The 23,250-nt window shown below is 42.7% G+C and overlaps 1 protein-coding gene and 1 long non-coding RNA gene across 2 annotated transcripts; one reads left to right on the plus strand and one right to left on the minus strand.

Annotated features, from left to right (window-relative positions):
* On the minus strand, nt 1-2,077 carry LOC146501275 (uncharacterized). The gene is made up of 2 exons (XR_014869197.1): nt 1,570-2,077; nt 1-1,359 (listed from the first exon to the last, which is right to left on the minus strand). It is a non-coding gene; the product is annotated as an uncharacterized LOC146501275 (long non-coding RNA).
* Nucleotides 2,078-6,776: 4,699 nt separating this feature from the next.
* On the plus strand, nt 6,777-17,378 carry LOC146501276 (breast cancer metastasis-suppressor 1-like protein-A). The gene is made up of 10 exons (XM_085132170.1): nt 6,777-7,051; nt 7,268-7,358; nt 8,829-8,956; nt 9,433-9,512; nt 9,724-9,820; nt 11,261-11,350; nt 11,449-11,513; nt 11,608-11,647; nt 11,865-11,994; nt 14,676-17,378. The coding sequence occupies exons 1-10, from the start codon at nt 6,916-6,918 to the stop codon at nt 14,791-14,793; spliced, it is 975 nt and encodes a 324-aa protein (XP_084988296.1). The 5' UTR covers nt 6,777-6,915; the 3' UTR covers nt 14,794-17,378.
* Nucleotides 17,379-23,250: the final 5,872 nt, after the last annotated feature.

The raw sequence follows: 23,250 nt of genomic DNA on the forward strand, positions 1-23,250 counted from the left end.
CGAGTGCGACGTTCGTGACAACAGCTGTGTGCAGATCAACAATGGATCATATATCGAGTGCAGAGAGAGTATGAGCGTGCAGCGTTTAAAGCGTGGAAGTACTGACCTTACTTTGAGTTTGATTCCATAAAAAGTGACAAAAACATTAGTGTCCGTTGTGCGTGGGAAGAAAACTTCTTTTTACAGCGAAAAAACCCCTAAACTTCCAAACAAGCACCGAGTAGCTACGACGTAATGGGAAACTCACAGAGAAACTCGCGGATTCTTCCACTGACCGCTGCACACCTGCACCAGGGTAACCCTCCGCCTACCCCACTCCTGCTTTACAGGTGAAAATAGAGCAACAGGACCGCTAGTCTTTGACTTTATTTATTTTCTGCTGTGTTTTACTTGCATCTATTTGAAAGACTGAGTGTAAACACACAAAAAATATTTTATTTTATGTGCTGGAATGTGCAGAAAATAGGTTTAAATGTTAAACTAATTTCTTCCAGTCAGAGAATGTTGCAGATAATTAAATTTTTGCTTGATGCATAAAGTTAAAAGATTAAAACTAATAAAACAAGTTTTAAAAAGAGACTTTTCCATTTGATTACATTTTGTATGATGATTATGCAGAAAAAGTAGAATTGGGCTGAAAGATCTATCACTTTATCACCTATTCAGGTTGTAAATCGTGTTTTTAAAAAGTAACTAAGTAATTAATTACTTTTGAAAATAAGTAATCAGTAAAGTAACGGGATTACTTTGTGGGGGAAGTAATCAGTAATTAGTTACTGATTACCTTTTTCAAGTAACTTGACCAACACGTGTAGTGAGTGAAACAGGCTAACGGCAGTTAACATTGTAATAAAATTTCAAAGTGTTAGCAGAGGAGGAATGCTAATGGAGGGGATTTACGCCATTTCAAAGCTTCCCACAGCACAATGAGCCCAAGAACTCAAACTGTCTTTAGAGCGAGACGATTAGCTCCAGCGGTTCAAAGGAGACAGAAGAGAAAACGCTTCAAGTGAAGAATAGATCATAATTACAACAACAGGTGATTTCAGCCACATTTTAATGATGTCAGAAAAGGCAGGGCAGTGACCTGTGCACACAAGTATGATCTGAGCTCATGTATTTACTTTGCTTTACACATTATTATCACAGTGCTGACAGCCATGTGACTGGACATGCAAAGCAGTTAAAGCAGGTGACAGTGAGCTATGATTCTTCCAGCAAAGCTTTAAGTAATACAGTTGGAAGGAAATTAGGAAACATGCAGCCCGACCACAAACTGTGATTCTGTGTTTAGTTTTCTTTCTCTTCTCTCGAGTGTCTCATTGATTGTCTGTTGTGTCAACCCAGCATTGTATAAGACTATGAGAAACAAGACAAAAACACATTACAAGTGTTATGAAATAAACCACAAAGACAGCTCAGACTTTCTGCCTGAGTACTAAACTGCGCTAAATACAAATTAAACAAGCAAAGTTTCCTGACACACTTAGAGCCGCGTGAAGCGCTACGCACTACGGAAATAGTGAGTCTACAAGATAAGCCACCAATCAACTGAGCAAAATCTTTTACCATCTAATACTCTCCCGTATAGTTTTGCATCTGCCGAACATCAGGCAGGCCTCCTGTGTCGTGCACTAGCTCATGCTGAATGACCTGTACTGTTAAAGGAGTTCAGAGAATCAGCAGTCGCTCGTAAGACGACTGGAACATTCTGTGTTTTTGGAGAGAGGAAAAACAAATGCAGCCAGCAGACACATAATGGATTCATTACTGCGTGTCAGACCACCCGAAAAGCCACAGCGTATTTTTGGCCTCCACCTAAAAAGTACCTTTGTGATCTGCTACAGCCTCCCCTTCAGTCTAGCTGCAGTAACAGCAGACACAGAGAGACGTCCGGTGCAGTTAGAAAGCATGGACTGGATCAGATTGCATCCGAGATGTGAAATCATGAACAACTGGCTTTAAAAATAAAGAAGAAACTAAGATGATTTATAAAGGATAAACTCAAGAGATAAGGGGGGAAAGGAAGGGGAAAAATCCTGTTTATCTACAGTTATTTAAATGTTTTGATTAATCATTTATTATCACTATCAAAGCAACTATAGCACCAACACTAATATGGCAGTGTGGCCAGTAGAGGATGCTGTGGATGTGGATAAGGACTGGAAGTTCCACAGAAGGACTTAATAGACACAGAGGGCAGGAACAACTGAAATCACAGCTGTTTATAGATTATGAACACAAATGCACTGATTCAAGACGAGGCCGAGATTAAATTAGAAAATCTTTGCTTACTTTTCTTTCTTCTCTTTTCCACAGATAAAGAGTGAAATGAGCCAAAGGGATCAACACTCTCTTAATGTGCTTATTGTACTGTTACATGGGCAGCAGCTTGTCTCTGGGCTTTACCCTCTGCAGGTCGTATCACAGGGTTCTTATTGCGCTCCTGACATTTATACCTCATGGAGGCCAGGCTTGAGTTTCTGGGCCTGAATGTGACAAAACATTACCTTTAAAAAAATGCAGCAGTATTATTTGACATTATTAGTAGATCTGAATGTGCAGCCACCACACAGATCATTAAATGACTTTAATGTAACTTTAAAAAAACATTAAAAATTAAACTGTTTTTCTTGTCTGTGTCCTGATAGTGCAGAAATGTTACAAATGTCTACACGGGGAACTTTAGCCCCCTAAAAATAGCCATGTGCCGTCACCTCGAGGCCTAATAATCAGCTGATTGTGAAAACAACCGGTTTAATTCCCTGAAAGCTCACCCACTGCCTTCCTTCTTATCCCCCCCGAGCATATGATACACTGGGTCAACCTTTATGAAAGGAAAGCCAATAATGCCATCCCACAATGGGACACACTATCCACTTGTTTACAAAGCAAAAATGGATGTGAGACATTTTTATTCAGGTGACACTCTTTATTCATGATGGCTGAACATAAAAATGGGGTGTAAGTGCAGTCGGATCGTGTGTTACTGAGTCCTCTCTGAGATCTATCCTTCGCCACTGTGGACAAAAAAAAATCTGAGGAAAGACACAAAATGTAATTTTTAGCTCAACCCGCCTAAAGACAGACGAGCCCACGCTGTGACACATCTGTCATCCCACCGCTTCATCTGTAGTTCACAAAAATTGCTACTCCTACAAACACAACGATCACCTAATGGGGTTTTTACTCCTAACGTACAGAACAAGATGCAATAGTTAGCACGTTGCCTCACAGAAACAAGTTCCTGGGTTCAAATCCCCCGTATGGGCCTTTCTGTCTGGAGTTTGTTCTTCCTGTGTCTGCGTTGGTTCGCCACCTTCACACAGGCCAAAGACATGCAGTTAGTGGGGTTGATTTAATTGGTGATTCTAAATCATAGGTTGACTGTAACGGTTGTCTCTCTGTGTTAGCCCTGCGACAGAGTGGCGACCTGTCAGGGTGTAGTCTGCCTCCCAACAGCTGAATAAGAGCCAACATAACAGAATGTATGTATGGAAAATGATAAAGAAAGTCATCAAATGCCAAATACTGATCATGGAGGGAGTGGTCCAGCGACATGCGGTTCACATATTTCCATGTATTTTATGGTTACTACTAATAACACTCTTGAACTTTGATTAATTTGGTGAATTAGATTGAACGGTTCTGGGTATGAGCTTACTGGATTTCTTTGTATCCTAATTCTCATTGGTTTGTGCAACACAGCCAAACAAGTATCACCGTCTTTCTGTGGAGTTGTTACACTTCTGCTTTTGACTGTACTCTCAGGTAAATCCTGCCTAATCCTCAGACTTTTGTTAAAGGGTTAAGAAATTCACAATCCCTGTCTTGGGTAGAGCTTTGCTGTTTCATATTTTTGTACCATTTGTGCAGCCAACAGCAAGCATATAAAGTTTATTTGTCTATTGTGTAATGCAATCAGCTATTCGTAGTTAAATTGTGTGCTATTTCATTTGTTTGAGTTTATCATTATTCTTAATTGTTTCTCTTTCACTTGAGTGATTTCAAGAACAGGAGCTTTGGAGAACCACCGTCAAAGGCCTCTATCGCCCTCGTGTGGTTGAAAGGTGAAGATTGTGGGCTCTGAGTGGATATTGTGTACAGCACTATACTAAGTCGAATATTGTACATTTCATGAAAGCAAATGTTTAAAAAACTTAAACTAGCTCATTACAGGACACCAAAATCCATTTTATCAGACATCAAAAAGCTGCGTTTACATTTCCAACAACATATATATATATATATATATATATATATATATATATATATATATATATATATATATATATATATATACATATAGTAAAAGAGATCTGTGCACAGCTCTCTTTTACTATATGTATATATATATATATATATATATATACATATAGTAAAAGAGAGCTGTGCACAGATCTCTCCTGGCAACAAGTAAATTAATAACTGAAGGAGCTCAAAATAAAGACAAGACTATCACATGAAAGTGAGGGATCATTAAACTACGTTAAAAAGCAACTTCTTGTCACGTTTTCTGGCTTAGTTTCTGTCTTCTAAAGGTTGCAATTTCATGGTGCTTATTCTGTAAATACCTAAGTTTAATATCTGTATGAAAGCCTGTATGGGGTTTGTCTCTTATCCCTTCATATGCAAATATTAAACAGTGAACTTGAACACCATTCGGCATGTACTGATTTTATTTTACCGAAGTGCTGCAATCTTCTCCAGTAAAAGAAAATGCACTACTTCCATTCTTCCGACTGTCCATCACGGCACAACACAACATCACGACTGCAGCCTCCGCTCGCTCCTCAAGTCATCCATCACTGCCACCCAGGTGAGTGAGAATAGAGTCAAGCGTTGAGCCGTGACAGCTTGAACCCCGAGGTGCTTGAATCATCTGCCACTCAGCTTGCAGAGGCTCTCTAACACCTCTGCAACGTGTTCCTGCAGCTGCACCGGGTGCTTGGAACCTGTCTGACTCCAGAGCCAAATAAAGGGTCCAGACCTGCAGGACTAACACGCTGTCATTCATGGGTCAGCTCCGATGAGACTTTCTCTGTGCTTCCAGTCTCCATGTTCATTAGAGCTCCACACCTGCAGCTCTCATATTCCCTGCAGATGTGTTCACTGCTTACTTTTAACTCCTGTGAAAACACTTCACAGAGCCATAAGTCAGGTGGTATTTACTATTTAAGTGCAAGTAACAACACAAAGAAACATGAATAGTATCCATTTCTGTTGAGATGGTTTTTACAGCTTTAAGGTGGAAATAACAGCCTTAAAGGTTAATCATGATCTAACCAAAATGTCATCTTGCCTTTTGAGTGAGTTCAAGTTATTGAATAGATTATATTACATGCTTTTTATATTATTATATACTTTTCCAGCAGCTCGTAGGATGTTTGAGAAGTTTCTTTTAGATGATTTGCATTATGAAGTAAAGAAAAGGGGAACTTAGAAACCCCTTCAGTTGACTTACACACTGATAGGTATAACATTATGACCACCTGACTAATATTGGTCCCTCTTTAGATGCCACAACAACCCTGACCCACTAAACCTGAAGGTGTGCTGTTGTATCTGGCACCAAGATTTTACCAGCAAATCCTTTAAGCTGTGAGGTGAGGCCTTCATGGATCAGACTTGTTTGTCCATCGCATCCAAACGATGGTCGATTGGATTAAGTTCTGGAGAATTTGGAGGCCAAGTCAACACCTCAAAGTCATTGTTGTGCTCCACAAACCATTCCTAGACCATTTTTGCTTTGTGGCAGTGCGCTGTTCCTGCTGAAAGAAGCCACAGCCATCAGGGAATACAGTTTCCATGAAACCATGTTAATGGTCTGCAACAATGCTTAGGTAGGTGGTACGTGTCAGAGTAACATCAACAAGGATGGCAGGACCCAACAAACTGATGCACGGTGTATTCTGACACTTCCATTAACTGTTTTGGTCATTTGAGGTGGCTCATCTGTTGGATCGGACCACACGGGTCAGTCATGAGTGAGCCTTGGCCGCCCATGTGCCTGCTGGTTAACCACTCTCCCTTCCTTGGGCTACTTTTGACAGATGGTGACTACTGCAGACTGCCAACATCCCACAAGACCTGCAGTTTTGGAGACGCTCTTAATCAAGTAACATGACCATGACCTTTCTGTTGCTCTTCTCGCTAAGCCAACTTTCTTCTGATTGGCTGCCCCTCACAAACTGTCTGTATTGGTGCATTCACAGAAGCCTGAAGTCTGGGATTACACAAATACGTCCAGATACACTAAACTTATTATCTGAAAATGTGGCTGTGTGACTATCAGACAGAAAATAGGAAAGAAAAATTAATACAGTAATAGTATAGCTTAGATACTACAAGTAGCATCTACTTATAGTAGATTTATGGGTTAAAAAATGACCTCCAAAGATAGAAAATGAAAAGGATACAATTTTTTTAAAGGTATGGATTTTGATCAGCACCAGAGACTGCAGTGCCGAGCCTGTTTAAATCAATTATAGATTTGTAATATTAACAAAAGGTGCTTGTCATGAAATATAAATATAGACGCATTTGTGTGAGAGTCTCTAAATTGCTGTCAGGAGTTAATCTTTAAGTTAAGTGCACAAGAATTAATCTACAGACAAAATAAAGAATTAATCCTCACAACAGACTTGATATAAAGAGACGTTTTGAAAAAAGTTTTTTTAAAGACTACAAATCCCTGCAAGCTTCCGGTCGCAAGCTCGTTCACAGAAGCATTTGATTGGACAAACTCAGTAAAGCGCCTTATGATTGGTTGACGGTGGCCATGTTTGTATTTCCAGCTGGTAGATGCGGGCTAGCTAGCCGGTTAGCTACCGCTGCATTTGGCTCTTTCTTCGGGGTGAAACATTAAACAAAGGCCGTGCCACCCCGTTAACACCGGCTTATCTGACAGTCGCAATGCCGGTCCACTCGCGGGAGAAGAAAGAAAGCAACCACGAAGAAATGGAGGTGGACTTTCCCGAGCAAGACGGCAGCACCACAGACGAGGAGGATACCGTGAGCTCGTCCGTGTCTGAAGATGGAGACAGCTCGGGTGGGAAAAATAGGCCTTGAACATCAACCGACAGTTAAACTCGTGTTACCTACTCGAGTGTAATTTATGTGATTAACAGTGCGCGTGATTTCTCTTAAAAATGGGCTGACAGGTTGAGCTTGGGTGTGAAGTGCAGTGTGGGGTTGTCATGTGGATGAGGATAAAAAGCAGTTGTGTGGAGGGGTTGTCAAAGCTGTCATGTCTGTATGTGAACAGAGATGGACGATGAAGACTGTGAGAGGAGGAGGATGGAGTGCCTGGATGAGATGACCACGCTGGAGAAGCAGTTCACTGACCTGAAGGAACAGTAAGCTCTCCGACATGTTTCACACTGAAAGCAGCTCTGACATCTGGGACTCACACTCTGAGGTGTTTGTCAGATTCACTGGGATATTCCCAGTGACATGGGCCGTGGATCTTGGTCCATTTTAGCCAGTATTACTGGTCAATATCATGGATCTGTCTTGTTGCCTTCAGGCAGTTTGTATAAAGTACTGGTTCTGAAATGGTTACCAGTATGCTGTGAGGCTGTAAGTCCAGAGGCCTATACTACAAAATAAGTTCAACATACCCACGCAGCAGTTTGCCCCAACATAGAGGTGTGTGATCTGGAAACTATCCCAGCTGTTACAGGGAGGGGGAGACATGAGCGTAGTGATGCTCAAACACAGCTATAAACACTGCAGACTCGCTCACTATCCTCACACTGAAGTCCACACACGATAGTTTACAGGAATGATTGACATAACCTGCTCTGGAGGAGGTTGTAGGTTACCATGGCAATGTACCCCGCCATGACCTGACTGGGACTTCTGTGCATGATCTTTGCTGAACCTACGACGTAACCTATACAAGTGGCCGACGTCATTGAAACATTTATGCTTGTGCTAGTGCATCACATGCTATTTACCATGTCCTTTCTCCCCTCCTGCGTCCCCCGCTCTTTGTTGTGGTCGGTTTTTCCAGGGTTAACATATTTGTCCCTCTAGTTTTCCCACTGCTTGGACATTGTCCCACAGCCCTTCTGATAATAATAATAATAATGGATTGGATTTATATAGCGCTTTTTGGGGCCCCTCAAAGCGCTTTACAATACCACTATTCATTCACTCTCACATTCATACACTGATGGAGGCAGCTACAGTTGTAGCCACAGCTGCCCTGGGGCAGACTGACAGAAGCGAGGCTGCCATATCGCGCCATCGGCCCCTCTGGCCATCACCAGTAGGCGTAGGTGAAGTGTCTTGCCCAAGGACACAACGACCGAGACTGTCCGAGCCGGGGCTCGAACTGGCAACCTTCCAATTACAAGACGAACTCCCAACTCTTGAGCCACGATCGCCCCTGATAGTATCAGCAATCAGTGCTGAAGGCCAGTCGCAATAGTTGTGGGCTGCCTCAACTGGTCGTGTAGCTCCATTTCTAGAGAGGTGCACACCAGGTTGTGCCATAGATTTCCTGTTGAAGCATAATTCCCCAGTAAGAAGTGAGTCATAACACACCCTCGTAACACTGAAAACCCAAAGGGTGAACCTGGATTTGCATCGATAAGCCCCAAATCTTGCTTCACAGTACAGACCTCCAGTGTGCTTTTGGATTCTGTGTCATTCCTGGGTTATTACTGTCCAGTCCAGGTACTTATGTCATATTTGGAGAGATTTTCTACCTGTCATTCACCGGGCCGGGCCGGGCCAGTCACATTTATACATCAGTTCTAAAATGGGTCTGACAACAGACATTACAACACGGTTTTAAAATGCAACTATCTGCCGTTCAGGTTGTATAAGGAGCGTTTGAGCCAGGTGGACATCAAACTCCAGGAGGTCATGGCCGGTTGTGCCCAAGAGTATCTGGAACCTTTAGCCAACCTGCAGGAGAACATGCAGATCAGGACCAAAGTGGCCGGTGAGTCTATAGTTGTCATGGAGACGTATAGGTGTGACTGTGACCTTGACATACAAAGTTTACATTGTAGTTTGTGAACTCAGTTGGATTAACAGTATTTCTGCAAATATTACTTACAAAATAAGGTCTGACCTCCATCTAAGTCCAAGCAAAGATGGTCTGACTGAACAACACTGAATCATGCAGGCTGGAGAAATTAGGTGCATCCCTGAAGTGAACTTGTTTAACAGCAGTAATCTCCATCAGAGCGTTTCTGTAGCTTCTTTTCAGATTTCCACAGATTCATCTGTGCTTCAATCGTGTGTATCGATCCTGATTTATGTGTAGAGATCCTGATCGTTTAAAGGGTTCACTACATTTTCTTGGCATTTTAAATTAGAATATAAACTTTGAAATACTATCACCTCCTTTATGTACGACTCTGCAGAAAAGGATCTCGTCCTTCCTGCAGATTAGATTTGTATTATTTTTTCCAGGGATCTACAGGGAGCTGTGCTTGGAGTCAGTAAAGAACAAATACGAGTGTGAGATCCAAGCAGCGTGCCAGCACTGGGAGGTGAGAGGCCAAGTTCAAATACATCTTGTTCAAAAACAGAGAATTCTTCATCTTTTTTCTTTCTTTTGAAGTTGCAAATACGTCTGTAATTTAACATTTTTGAGATGTTTTGCTTAATTGTGGAGTAAATTCAACTCAATCCTACTAGTTTAAGCTATTTGACTATTTTTGCTCAGTATTGTTGTGCGTGTGTGTGTTTTCTGCCTTCTAGAGTGAGAAGTTGCTGCTGTTTGATACTGTGCAGAGTGAGTTGGAGGAAAAGATCAGACGACTGGAGGAAGACAGGCACAGTATCGACATTACCTCAGGTAGCAACAAGAACATCTTTTTTTATTATTCTTTATTTTTATCAGGTGTTTATCCAGAATTTACTCGGGAATTGCCAAACATCTGCCAGAAGTTGGGTCTATGGTGACCAGAGATGGGCAGTAACGCGTTACTTGTAATCCGATTACTTTTTTCAAGTAACGAGTAAAGTAAGGGATTACTATTGCAAAAACGGTAATTAGATTACCGTTACTTTCCCGTAGGAACGCTGCGTTACTAAAACCGTGATTTTATTGCGAGAATGTCTCATGACAGTGACGTAAGCGAGTGCGACGTTCGTGACAACAGCTGTGTGCAGATCAACAATGGATCATATATCGAGTGCAGAGAGAGTATGAGCGTGCAGCGTTTAAAGCGTGGAAGTACTGACCTTACTTTGAGTTTGATTCCATAAAAAGTGACAAAAACATTAGTGTCCGTTGTGCGTGGGAAGAAAACTTCTTTTTACAGCGAAAAAACCCTAAACTTCCGAACAAGCACCGAGTAGCTACGACGTAATGGGAAACTCACAGAGAAACTCGCGGATTCTTCCACTGACCGCTGCACACCTGCACCAGGGTAAACCTCCGCCTACCCCACTCCTGCTTTACAGGTGAAAATAGAGCAACAGGACCGCTAGTCTTTGACTTTATTTATTTTCTGCTGTGTTTTACTTGCATCTATTTGAAAGACTGAGTGTAAACACAAAAAATATTTTATTTTATGTGCTGGAATGTGCAGAAAATAGGTTTAAATGTTAAACTAATTTCTTCCAGTCAGAGAATGTTGCAGATAATTTAATTTTTGCTCGATGCATAAAGTTAAAAGATTAAAACTAATAAAACAAGTTTTAAAAAGAGACTTTTCCATTTGATTACATTTTGTATGATGATTATGTAGAAAAAGTAGAATTGGGCTGAAAGATCTATCACTTTATCACCTATTCAGGTTGTAAATCATGTTTTTAAAAAGTAACTAAGTAATTAATTACTTTTGAAAATAAGTAATCAGTAAAGTAATAGGATTACTTTTGGGGAGAAGTAATCAGTAATTAGTTACTGATTACTTTTTTCAAGTAACTTGACCAACACTGATGGTGACTCACATTTAGGTTGCCTAGCTGTACTATACTGTAAATAAAAGATGGACGGGTACATCTTTAATCCTTGTGATGACCTGCAGGGACCCACAGCTGCACTGTTCATCTGATTTATAATCCAAGTAATGGATGAGTTTATTGTCAGTTAAATCTACACTGTTTCAAAACAGACAACAAGGGTCAGTGTCACTGCTCGTAGGTGATCCTACACAGGTGCCTTCCTGTTCTTATGAGTATAGATATCCAGCATGACTTTGATCCTTGTTGAAATCTGATGTGTTGTTTTGAGCAGTGTAGAAGGAAGTGGTCAAACGCACAGCTGTTTTCTCTCTCCGTCCTGCAGAGTTGTGGAATGATGGATTGCACTCACGGAAGAACAAGAAAAAGGACCCGTTCTGCCCGGTGAAGAAGAAGAAGCCCGTTGTTGTTTCTGATATCCTTCGCTGCTGTTCTGTCCTTGTCTCATTCATCTCCACACACAGACGTGCTGTTTTGTTTGTTTTTCCTGTGTTTTTCCTCAACTTCTATCACGGCCTTATATTGTTTACATGCTGCAAGACCTGGATATCCTTGAAGACTGGACTGCAATAAGAAAGGTATTCTTCTGAAAGCAGAGTTTGTCACCTGCTGAATGTGTCCACGCTGTGATTTAACCTTTCAAGTTGTGTCTGTGTCCTCCCTCCCTCGCAGGCGATGGCATCACTGGGGCCCCACAGGGTGAAGGTGGATGGTAAGAGTTTCTCCTCGTCCTTGGTTACAGTCGATACCTGGCTGAGTGTGGCGATCGACCCGCACTTACACACGAGGGGTTTTGACTCAGTACTTTGTGCTCAGAGGAGACTCCCTCCTTTTTTAGAAGACTTTGTATTTCTTTTAACCTTACTCTGTCCCCGTCGCTCGTCTTGAAACCTCTCCATCTCTTCCTCTCTTTCCCGCTCCTTCTCCAGTGCCTGCAGTAAAGCCTGACAGACATCACCACGTGGCACGCTCCGAGGACGGTCGACTTTTCTATGACAACCAGTGGTACTCCAGGGGACAGGCCATCTGTATCAACAGGAAGGACGAGTACCCAACTAGGTGTGTGGGAAGGGGGTTTATTGGAAACGGCTTCTAGTATGAATTCTGAATGCGTGTGCGTCTGCTCGTGACACAACGTGCAAGGCTCTCTAGTCACATGCTGGGGAGACAATGTGCCTACGAGGCTGAATGTTTGTGGCTGCACATTCTGCATCGCGCCCCGTGTGCCGTCTGGAAAGGATGCGCTGTCAGCTGAAGGCACGCAATGATGCCACATCACCTCCCCCTCGCTTTTACCGTCACCACTGAGTGGCGAAACAAGCAGGTGGCTGTTATGAGCAGTTAGAGCTGTGATACGGCAGCCATGCACACCAGACAATATACCCCAGGGCAGCTGTGGCTACAACTGTAGCTGCCTCCACCAGTGTGTGAATGTGAGAGTGAATGAATAGTGGTATTGTAAAGCGCTTTGGGTGCCTTGTAACGCGCTATATGAATGCAAACCATTATTATTATTATTACAGGTAATGTACTTAAACTTAAACTTATACAAATACACAGGGGCCAAGTTAAGTATTAAGAACTGTAACAACAAATGCAGCTGTTTTCTGCAGATGTGTTCCAGCACTGAGCTCTGACCATGTGATGAGATCCTTCCTGTTGAAGCAGCTCAGTAATGAACCTGAACATCACTTCTCTGTCTGTAGTAGAAACTCATTTGTTTTATGCAGGTGTGAACAAATTCTTCCTGTGTCTGCCTTTCACAGAAAAGATGCTCAACATATCTGCTGTACTGCAGTCGTAGAGGAAGCTCTTCTAATAAAGGACTGAATGAAACGTTTTACAGAAGGATGATGAAGCAATTTACAATCAGTTAAACATCTGGTCCTTTTTAAAACCCTTTACCAGGGTTAGAAATGACTAATCTACAGTATATTCCATTTCCAGAGCTCATGTAACAGTAGTAGAGTAACAGGATACTGCAACAGTGACAGAAGTACAAGCAGTTTGATCCATGTGTAGAATGAATCGTGTTTCCAGTAATGCTGCAGCAAATGAGCTGCTGAAATAAAAGGAGGAGAAGTGCTGACATGACCAACGCTGCTAAAAACAGACACCTGATATACAGCTATTCATTAACTGGTCAAAACATCAGAAGGATAAAATGTTCATGTCGTTATTTAGGTTTTACTCCTGTGCAGCTCTGGACTCGCAATGAAACAGTTATTTTTGTTCTCCTGCATCATGTAGACACCTGAGGCTGCGTGTATGAAACGCTCGTATGTTTGCAGCTCAGATCTGTGAAATCCAAAGTGTGGACACACGGTCTCAGATTTATAAATCTGTGTATACTCTTTGTTATTTTAGATTTAGAACTCATTATTAAACTTATTAAACCACAAATTAGGCCACTACTTATTAATTTGCTCTGCCAGTTTTATGGTCAGTTTTCTTCATTCTTCACTATTATTTGGATTGGAACACAGAAGTAACCCAATGATAACAAAATAAAAACTCTTATTAAGTAACTGTTCATGAAATAATTCTAATTTAAAAAGGTTTAAATTGTATCTGCATATTATTCCATTAAGAAGTAATATGTGTTTTTCTAACTGGCTTTAGGAAACTATGGCCATTCAGTGGAATATATGAAATGGTTTGTTGCTGTTTCAGTGCCTTAAGCTCATCTACTCGCTCCTGCTCATCCTGGTTTCAACCCGTCTGTCCACTTGATTGTATAATGTCTGTATTAGAGCAGTGTTTTTTGGTGTTAGTGTTTTTTCTCTGCTTATAGAAAGTAATAATAATAATAATAATAATGGATTGCATTTATAAAGCGCTTTTCGGGACCCCTCAAAGCGCTTTACAATTCCACTATTCATTCACTCTCACATTCATACACTGGTGGAGGCAGCTACACAGCTGTCCTGGGGCAGACTGACAGAAGTGAGGCTGCCATATTGCGCCATCAGCCCCTCTGGCCAACACCAGTAGGCGGCAGGTGAAGTGTCTTGCCCAAGGACACAACGACCGAGACTGTCCGAGCCGGGGCTTGAACCGGCAACCTTCCGATTACAAGACGAACACCCAACTCTTGAGCCACGAGTCAAGAAAGTGTGGAAGCTAACGGCTCAGGGAGAGTAAGTGAGGTCACTTCTGCACTATAGACTGTATATAAAAGATGGAGCGCTACCACGATGCCTCCAACAGTTTAGATACTTTCACTGTGCAGCAGGGTTTAGATGTGCGAAGACGTCTGGAGCAATGTCCTTTGGACAGATGAGACCAAAGTGGAGATGTTTGACCGTAATGCACAGGTCCAACATATCAGCACAAATGCCTCATACCAAAAGCACAGTGGTGGAGGTGTGATGGAAAGAATCCGTTTGCCCAGTCACAAGTCCAGAGATTATATCAAAGTGATTGATATGCTGCGGCGGGATATTTAGGACAGCTGTGCATAAACGAATGGCCACTGTTGTAAAGACGAGGGCCAAAAACCCTGAACGACAATGTGAAACACTGATAAACTAATCAAGAACATGTTTAGGACGCATCTATTAAATCTTTGTTTTCTAACCAGAGCCCTGCTGAGCATTACAGAGCAGGTTTGGCTTCCTGTTAGAAGCTGCGTCCTCCTGTCTTTGCACACAGTCGTTACACACGTCTTTGGAATCTGAGAGGACTGGGGGTCGATTGTTCACTGACGTTGTTGTTGTTGTTTTTTGTGTGTCATGCAGTGCCATCATCACCACCATCAACAATGATGAGGTGTGGTTCAAACGACTGGATGGTACCAAGTCAAAGCTGTACATCTCCCAGCTGCAGAAAGGCAAATACACAATCAAACACTCGTAAATGAAAAACACGGCCACATACAAAAACAATCATCTCTGCTGCGTTTGTCTTTCTCAGTGTCCTTTTCCATGTGGTATTTTTGTACATTTTACTACTACAACACACATACACATCTCATTTCACTCCCTCTGTGCACAAGTTGCAAATACATAAACTGACCCTTCTGCTATAAGGAGACGATCTTCTCTGTAAATATGTATATGTATCTTATCGACAAGGTCACAAAGTGTCATTTTCTCTGGAACGGAGATCAATGCAAAGTGCTGCTAAACAGAAAGGTGAAGAACCAGAGCATTAGCAAACTGTGAACCACAGAGCTCAGTCGCGTGCCTTTCTGAGACTAGACAATGCCTCGGCTGATGGAGGGGTTTTGGGGGGGGACAGAAAGTCCTGAACAATATCAACGCAGTGAAGCCATACTCTGTACTGGGTTAGCACCAGGAGCGGGAGAAATGAAGCGGGTCAGCGAATGTGTGAGTGAGAAACACTAACGCCATCAGCAGTGTGTTTGATTTGCCTCTCCAGACGCACCAGTTACACTTGAATTTCATGCTCGTACAGAGCCTGATAGATCTGTATTGGGATCCCCAGGGAGCCCAGACCAACTTTAATTTAGTTTAAAAAGTGTAACAGAATCAATATTATGTGAGTAGTTATATTATGAACACCATGAGATTAAAGCACCCCAGAGGATTTATTGAAGGGGAGACACTGTACTAAACAAACTCTTGGTCTTTTAGGAATATCTTTTTTTTTTCCAGCACTACATTTTCTTTAACTCTAACTAGGGCTGCCACAAACGATTATTTTGATAGTCACTAGTCACCGATTATTTTTGCGATTAGTCAACTAATCAGATCCTGCATCCATTGGACTAAAACGTACAGCTTATTGCATCTGCTCTTATATAACTATCATTAGCTTACAGCTTTAAGTGTTTAAGGTCTGTGCTAACTAAAAATAAAGACAAGATGATAGTTTATTAAATTTTAATGAAATTTGCAGGTTGTTTCGGTGAAGTTTAATAAACTCCTTGCTATCTAAAATATAACAGGACACCGGAATATATTCTTGAGTATCTCAGACTTCTGATAATCAGCTGTCTGCTTGATGTTTATTCAGCTGTGTAAAAACTATAACTTTAATCTCAGCCAAACCGATTTACTCAGGAACAAATAAAATACTAAAAAAAAGCCAAACAATAACATTTTTAAGTTATCTAAGTGACTTATATATCATGTTTAACCTGAGTAGCGAAAGACGGCGGTGGGTTTGAAAACGATTAGCCGGGAGTCCGATGTTCTCACGGCTCTAGTTAGCCTAGCCCCCGGCTAGCTATCGAGCTAGTGGCTAACAGACGTCTCCGAAAACGTCGGAGCGCTTTTGAAAATATGTGGTGTCTTGATAAACTGAGCAGATATTTGAGGTTTACACAGCTACATTCTCGCCTGAAAATATGTTAAACGTTTATTTTGTGACCCAGAAAGAATAATAAGACTAATATTAAAACTAACTAGCTGCCACCATTGTTGGAAACTGAGCTGGGCTGCGCTATGAATTCTGGGACAGAGCTACTTCTTCTTCTTCTTCGGGGTTTAACGGCAGCTGGCATCCTTGTACATGCGGTGCTGCCATCTTCTGTTTCAGTCCATTATTACACTCTTAAATCCTACTACTTATTCCTGCGTCTTTTGTGATCTTACAAAGCTTCAAACGACGCGTCGACTATTAAATCAGTCGTCAACGATTTTGATAGTCGACGTAATCGTGACTAGTCGACTAATCGTGGCAGCCCTACTCCAAACCGATCAGCAAGGCAAACACGACAGTTTAAATTTACGACAAAGGGAGTTGCCCTGTACATACAGACGTCTGTGTGGTTTGTGATTCTTCTGTCTGCCTCCTGTCACGTTGCCATTTCTCTGACAGTGCCTCAAACTTCCAGACTTTAGGTTTAAAAAAGAAAAGAAAGAAACCTCCACCTTCCAGGTTCGAGCTGCTTTTTTATGTGCTGGTGGAGTCACAAAAGACTCAAATCTGTAAATCGTTCCATTTCATGCAGTTTTTATGTCGTGTTCCCCGTCCTCCCTTCTTGTCCTTCATGTCACCCCTCTGTCCTTATTCCACTGTGTCTTCTTCTTTGCTGTAAGTAAAAAACAAAAAACAGTTTGTCAGCATTGATGTATTTGATGTGATTTTGGTTTTCTTTTTTATGCGTGTGTACGATCCATCCAATCAGACGTCCCTTCGTACATGTAAATTAGGTTCGATTAACTGAAGGAGATCCTGCTTTGCATTGCGTTTACCGTGCTCTTTGTTTTTTATCTTTGCAAACATGTTTTTAAATAATGACTTGCCAACAGTATTGTAAAGAGAAGTGCTTGCAACATTTATAAAAGATGGAAAAAAGTATGCGTAGTCCTGGCGCATCAGCGTTTTCCATTTTCATGTTTTTCATTTAGTTTTTTTAGCCTTTTTATGCATCACGGTTCTTTTTTTCACATCACAGCTAAAAAGAAAAAGAAATAAAAATGTGATATTGTGCCAATGCATGTACAACTGATTAAAGACTTTGTGTCATTTGATTTGAAGAGTCTAATCTGCACATTCACATCACCGTGACCTGACCTTCATATGCTAGTGTTAGCTTCACTGTTCTTTCTATACTTTTAAAGAAGAAGGAAAAGGAAAGCGTCTGTGCTTTGAAGCGATTACAGTATCACTGTGCACTGCTCAGCTTGAGTCAAGCTAACTTCTTTTGATTTTACAGCTTTAGATGAAAAAAGAAAAATTTGAGCTTTGCATAGAACTGTTATATCCTATTAGGTTTGGCCTAGCATGCACAAAAAGCCCAGATACAATCTTACATAATACTCCACTGAACAAAGAGAGAAAGTCCCTGACGGTGCTCAACCCAAAGTGACCTCTGAGGTGCGGCGAGCCAGGCTACGCTCCTCTGTGATGGAGGGGAAAAAGTAACGTAATTTGAAGGTATTTGCTGATCTAGTGTTGTTGGATAATGGCTCTTTGCTCTGCTGTGCTGTTCAAACTCTCAGTCATGTGTTTCTGCCAGAGGGCCAATCACTAGATTAACTCCACATTCTGGTATTGATTGAGAATTGGCGCTGATGTACCACTTACCACATACAAGAAACCACTGCAGCTTCTGATTGATCTATCGGGAGTATTGATCAGATGCAGCAGTGCAGCCTGGAATTCAAAGGTACCATTGTAAATCAATATTTTCCATATTTTCTATGGCATGTATGCACCAATCGGGTATAACATTATGACCACTGGCACATCTGAATAAGACTGGGATATATTTGGAAGCAAGGGAACATTTGATGTGCTTAGAAGCAGGAAAAATGGACAAGCATAAGGATTTGAGCGAGTTCAGATAGATGACTGGGTCAGAGCATCTCCGAAGCTGCTGGAAAAATAAATGCTGGCTTTGATCGAAGGGTGTCAGAATCATCACAGTTTGTATGCTGCAGACCAGTCAGGGTGCCCATGCTGACTCATGCTGGTCTGGTCTGATGAATCATGGTTTCTTTTATATCATGCGGATAGCCGGGTGCATGTGCGTCACTTACCTGAGGAACACCTGGCAGCACTATGGGAAGAAAACAAGCCAGCAGAGGCAGTGTGATGTTTGGGGCAAGGTTCTGCTGGAAACCTTGGGTCCTGCCATCCATGTGGATGTTACTTTGACACGTACCACCTACCTGAGCATTGTTGTAGACCATGTGTACTCTTTCATGGAAACCCTGCCAGCACAACAAGTTTGAGGTGTTGACTTTGCTTCCAAATTGCCCCGATCTAAATCCAATCCAATCCATCATTTGTAGGATACGCTGAACAAACAAGTCTGGTCCACAGTCCCACCTTACAGCTCACGGGACTAAAGGATCTGTTGCTAACATCTTGGTGCAGATATCACAGCACACCTTCAGGGATAGTGGAGTCCATGCCTCAAAGGGTCTGTTTTTGCAGCGAAGAGAATATTAAGTGCGTGATTGGTGTATATGCTGTTACAATCCTCAATATTCACATTAAACATGCCCTAAGATTCAAATAAGGTCAGAGTAAACACTCCGTTTCAGGGTTTTTTTCCCCTCATGGCTCTGTGTGATGTCACTGAAAGAAGCCCCACCCATCTATTGGACAAGAAGAAGAAGTAGCGTTGAAGAGACGGCAAACAGAGCTGTAACGGCTTGTTTCAGATGAAGCTGCACTGGAGCTGCACGAAGGCCCAAAGATGAATAAGGCACGATGTTGAACTCCGACTTATACACAGCTGTTCTTCAGTCTGATGGTAAAAATGTGGAAGTGGCGAATAAGAGGTTGTAAGAAAATGACTGCTATGGTCATACCAGGTCAACATCATGAAGTTTAGAAAATCCCACAGTTCGAACTGCCACACATTGTGTCCTTTGTCTGACCAGAAGGTGTCAGTAGTGTTCCACAATAGAGAGGAAGCATCATCTGCACTAGATGGGAGGAGGGAGGTGGCCTGTTAATCTGGGGCACCCTGCTGCTGAAGCCTTCCAGCTGATGAGAGGGAGAGGAGGGATGAAGGCACAGTTTGATCACAGCTCGCTGGCCACGTCTGCTACCGCAACAGAGACAGAGGGAGAGGAAAATCCCCATCACCGCGTCAAAGGCAGAAACAGCAGCAAGCACGGTGCTGTCTGTCTCTGCACAAGCCGTACACCACTCTCTCTAGAGCTTTCTTTGAATCTGCTTTACGTCTTCCTGTCAATGTGCACATGAAAGCATGCATGAATGTGGTCAGGGAAGGATGGATGCTGTTAGCTTCACACACGACAGGAAGAAGAAAAACGGGTTTCTAGTGTCTTGATTGTGTCTGTGTAAGTGCTTGTTGAATCCTGCGGTCGGTCCTGAGGTTCTGGATGGTTCTGGGGAGCCGCCGCCATGACGAGTCAGGTCCCGACAGACGAGAGAGGTTGGGCCGTCTTCAGCTCCATCTATACTTAATGAGTAACCAGAACTGCCGGGTCATTGGGACGTGTTTACTGCAACACTGGGGCTAATTAGACCGTGAAAGTGTCACAGTGTGCTAAATTACTTATTTCCCTGCCCCTTTGTGATGTATGTGCTCCGTGTGTTTTCAGGAGAGCGACGCTGTGCATTGTGCATCTCTGCGCATGCATGCATGTGCTGTGTGCCGAGCCTGTGTGTGGGCGTGCGGCTTTGTTAGCGATTGTGTGAGAGAATGTTAAATATGTCCATAAGTTACAATCAAAGGCATGAAGCATCACCTGCATAGATGTGGAGGGAGACAGAGAGTGAGGTGGATTCAAACGGACAGGGCCGCAGCACGCATCCTGCACACGAGCCTGGCTAATGCTGGCAGTGGGCACGGATTCACCATCAGCGCCCAGATTATCTCTGTCTCTCTATCTTGTCGTTCAGTCGTGGAAGCAAAGCTGAATGACCTTATGTGCTGTTACAGAATTTTTCCCTTGATGCCGTAGTAACTAAAAGATCAATCTTTGTAAATGTTTGATGGTGACCGCCACATGCTCAAAACAGTGGGATGACAACAGGAAGTAATCAAGCGTCTTTACCCTCAGTACAACTACTACTACTGTAGGGAGCTCAGGAAGTAGACGAGGTCATCTACTAATTGGAAGGTTGATGGTTCAGCCTCTGACTGCTCCAGTCTACATTGGCGAGATATTGAACGCCATTCAGTAGAAAAGCATTATGTAAGAAGGAATCTATTACAAGTCTATTTTCTACATTTTTGCTTTTTGAAAAGTGAACTATAAAAAACACTCGAGAATGAGGCTGGTGGATGAAAAATGTCAGACTCAGGCTGTCTAAAACACAGCAGTACATTGTGAAGGACAAAAAGAGCATTAGTCAACTTTAATTGGCCCGGGGTTGGCTGGAAGAGGAAAATAATGTCAAGTCCCCCCCGAGATTACCCAAAGGTCTGTTTTATGAGGCAGTTGTGCTTCACGTGATGTTTGCTAGCTTTGCTTGTAGGCTTACTTCCTACCCCTGGGAACAATCTGTGATGGCTCTGAAGTCTCAACCAGCACTTATATCAGCTGCCAATCAAGCCCTACAAAGCACAAACATGGTTTTTACACTATTTACGTGCTCATTTAATGAACCAGTGTTTGTAATGAGGAGCACGGAGCTCCGCGCTCCAAGACTTAACGTGAACAAACAAGCCTAACTGGGTCTTATCCAGTATCCTGGCATCTTCAGCCTGTCCCCAACATGGTGTGTAAACACTATTTGCTGGATGAAGCAGCGAGGATGAGAAGATGAGTTACCATTTATGCAATATTTGAGATCAAATGAGTTGAAGCATGAAAGGTTTCTAGAACGTCTTCCTAGATGACAGGCTGTGGTGAAGGTTGGAGCCGTCACTGAGTCCCAGGCTTCTCTTGCTGATCTCAAATCAGCTAGACATGATCCATGACAGCAGCGATATAGCCAGGTCTTCATCGGTGTCCTGCTCTGTCACCTCGGGGTCATCTAACCTTAGGAATAGACATGTTTGCTGGGCTGTGGACACCCCCATACGAGGTTGAGGCACACAGATGGGGGCCTCACAGATGAAGGGCAAGAGTGCCCTTCATCTGAGACTCTGACATAAACAGGATGCATCGTGACCCCAGCAGTGGAGGGAAAGAAATAGTGTTTGTCTCTTTAACAGGCAAAACAACCAGGTTTTCAGAAGCAGTGTGAACAGAGGGAGCTGGCCCAATCTGCTCTGTTCTCCCTTTCCTGTCTGTCACAGGAAAGGGAGAACTTAATCTACTATTAAGGTGTATGCATCACTGATCTGTTCTTGTCATGAGGGGTTTGGGGAGAGTTTATTTTTAGCCACCCTCTACTGAATTTGACTAAAGCATACTACATCCTGTGGTTCACTCCTCTGCCCCTCAGTAGAAATTGCCAGTTTTTACCCATTGGGACGGTACCTCTGAAGCCGTTATCCATCAAACTTTGACAATAGCTAATAGGGTGAATAATTCATGCGTTGTTTTGTGCTACCCAAACTGCATCCTTGTTGAGATGTCTTGTGGAGGTGCTGCCAGAATCTGCTCTCTTGGCCAAGAAATAGTAAAAGGTTGTTTAGGTGCACAGCGGCTCAGTTTCGGTGCTTTTCCTCTGCAGTTCTACGGGGGACAGAGAAATGGAAACATAGTAGCAGACCTTTCTCTATGTTGCAGAGTTACTAGTAGAAACCTCAGGTGCTACCAGTGGCTGTCCAATGGGAACGTAGGGCTGTGTAGGTTTAACAAAGGAGTGCGGCGGCAACAGGCTCTCTCAGCGAAACATCTGTTCAGGACATCTGTAAGTTTGTGATTAAGGAGACTTAGCGCAAATTTCCTCTAACCAGGCCACCTACAGCAGTTACAAAAAACATTATCATGCACTGGTGCACCATTTTCATTTAGACTGCATCCTGTTGGATTATGCCCAAAGGTGAATGTACTTGGAAAAATTTCCTCTATGCAAATCTTAAACGCACAGATGCATGAGAACAAGTGACAAAGCTTTTGGAGTTCACAGCTGTAAATGGTCAGTTTAGCTCGCTAACACTGGTGTATTTCCAGTGCTCGATGAGTGTACGCAACCTGTTTGTGGATTTTGGTGGCATGCCTCATTGACCTTTTTCTACCTAAAAATAAGTACCTCAGCCTCCTTTGAGACTCTTGTTCTGTGAGAGCGCAGAGATAATTCATTTCCAAAGTTATGCCTCCTTCCAACTCGATAGCTCAAAACTGAGGAGCTCCAACAAGCTCCCGGGCTCGTAAGTGTCAGGTTTATTTAGCTGACCGGACGAGGTGGCAGTATCACCTTTCAAATCCACACCCGCTGTCCTCAGACACCATACAGTATCTCCTCATTATGTCAGGTCTGATATGCAAAGTAGCCTCGGGAACCACTGTAGCATGGCAGTGGCAGACAGGGATAGGGTGTTTGTCTGTGTGTGTGCGCGCACATTAGAGAGGATGTGTGTGTTTGTCCTTCTCTGTTTGTGTTTTGAAGGTTTCCCAGCTGGTGGCAGGACTGTAGCAAAGATTTTACATGGAGAGGCTATCGGGTTGTCGTCATTGGCTCAGACAGATAAAACACACACGTCTTATCCTCCTCTCGGAGACTCGGCCTTAATATGAAAATGTAGTCAAATGGCCAACTGGCATTAGCAGCTGGAGACTACATAGACTTGGAACAGGCAGCTTTGCTGCATACAGCCTTCCTTTCTTTCACATACGTTTCCTGTTAGGCACACTTGTGCAAACAGTGGTGTGAAAAAGTGTTTGCCCCCTTCCTGATTTCCTAGCATTTCGCGTATTTGTCACGCTTCCATGTTTTAGATCATCAAACAGAGCCATTATACACAAATGGAGAAAGCTTTTGTGTATAATTGTGGTGAAGCTTCCCAGGAGAGACCGGCCTACC

Source organism: Neolamprologus multifasciatus, chromosome 15 (genome assembly GCF_963576455.1).
Source record: "Neolamprologus multifasciatus chromosome 15, fNeoMul1.2, whole genome shotgun sequence".
NCBI classification, from domain to species: domain Eukaryota; kingdom Metazoa; phylum Chordata; class Actinopteri; order Cichliformes; family Cichlidae; genus Neolamprologus; species Neolamprologus multifasciatus.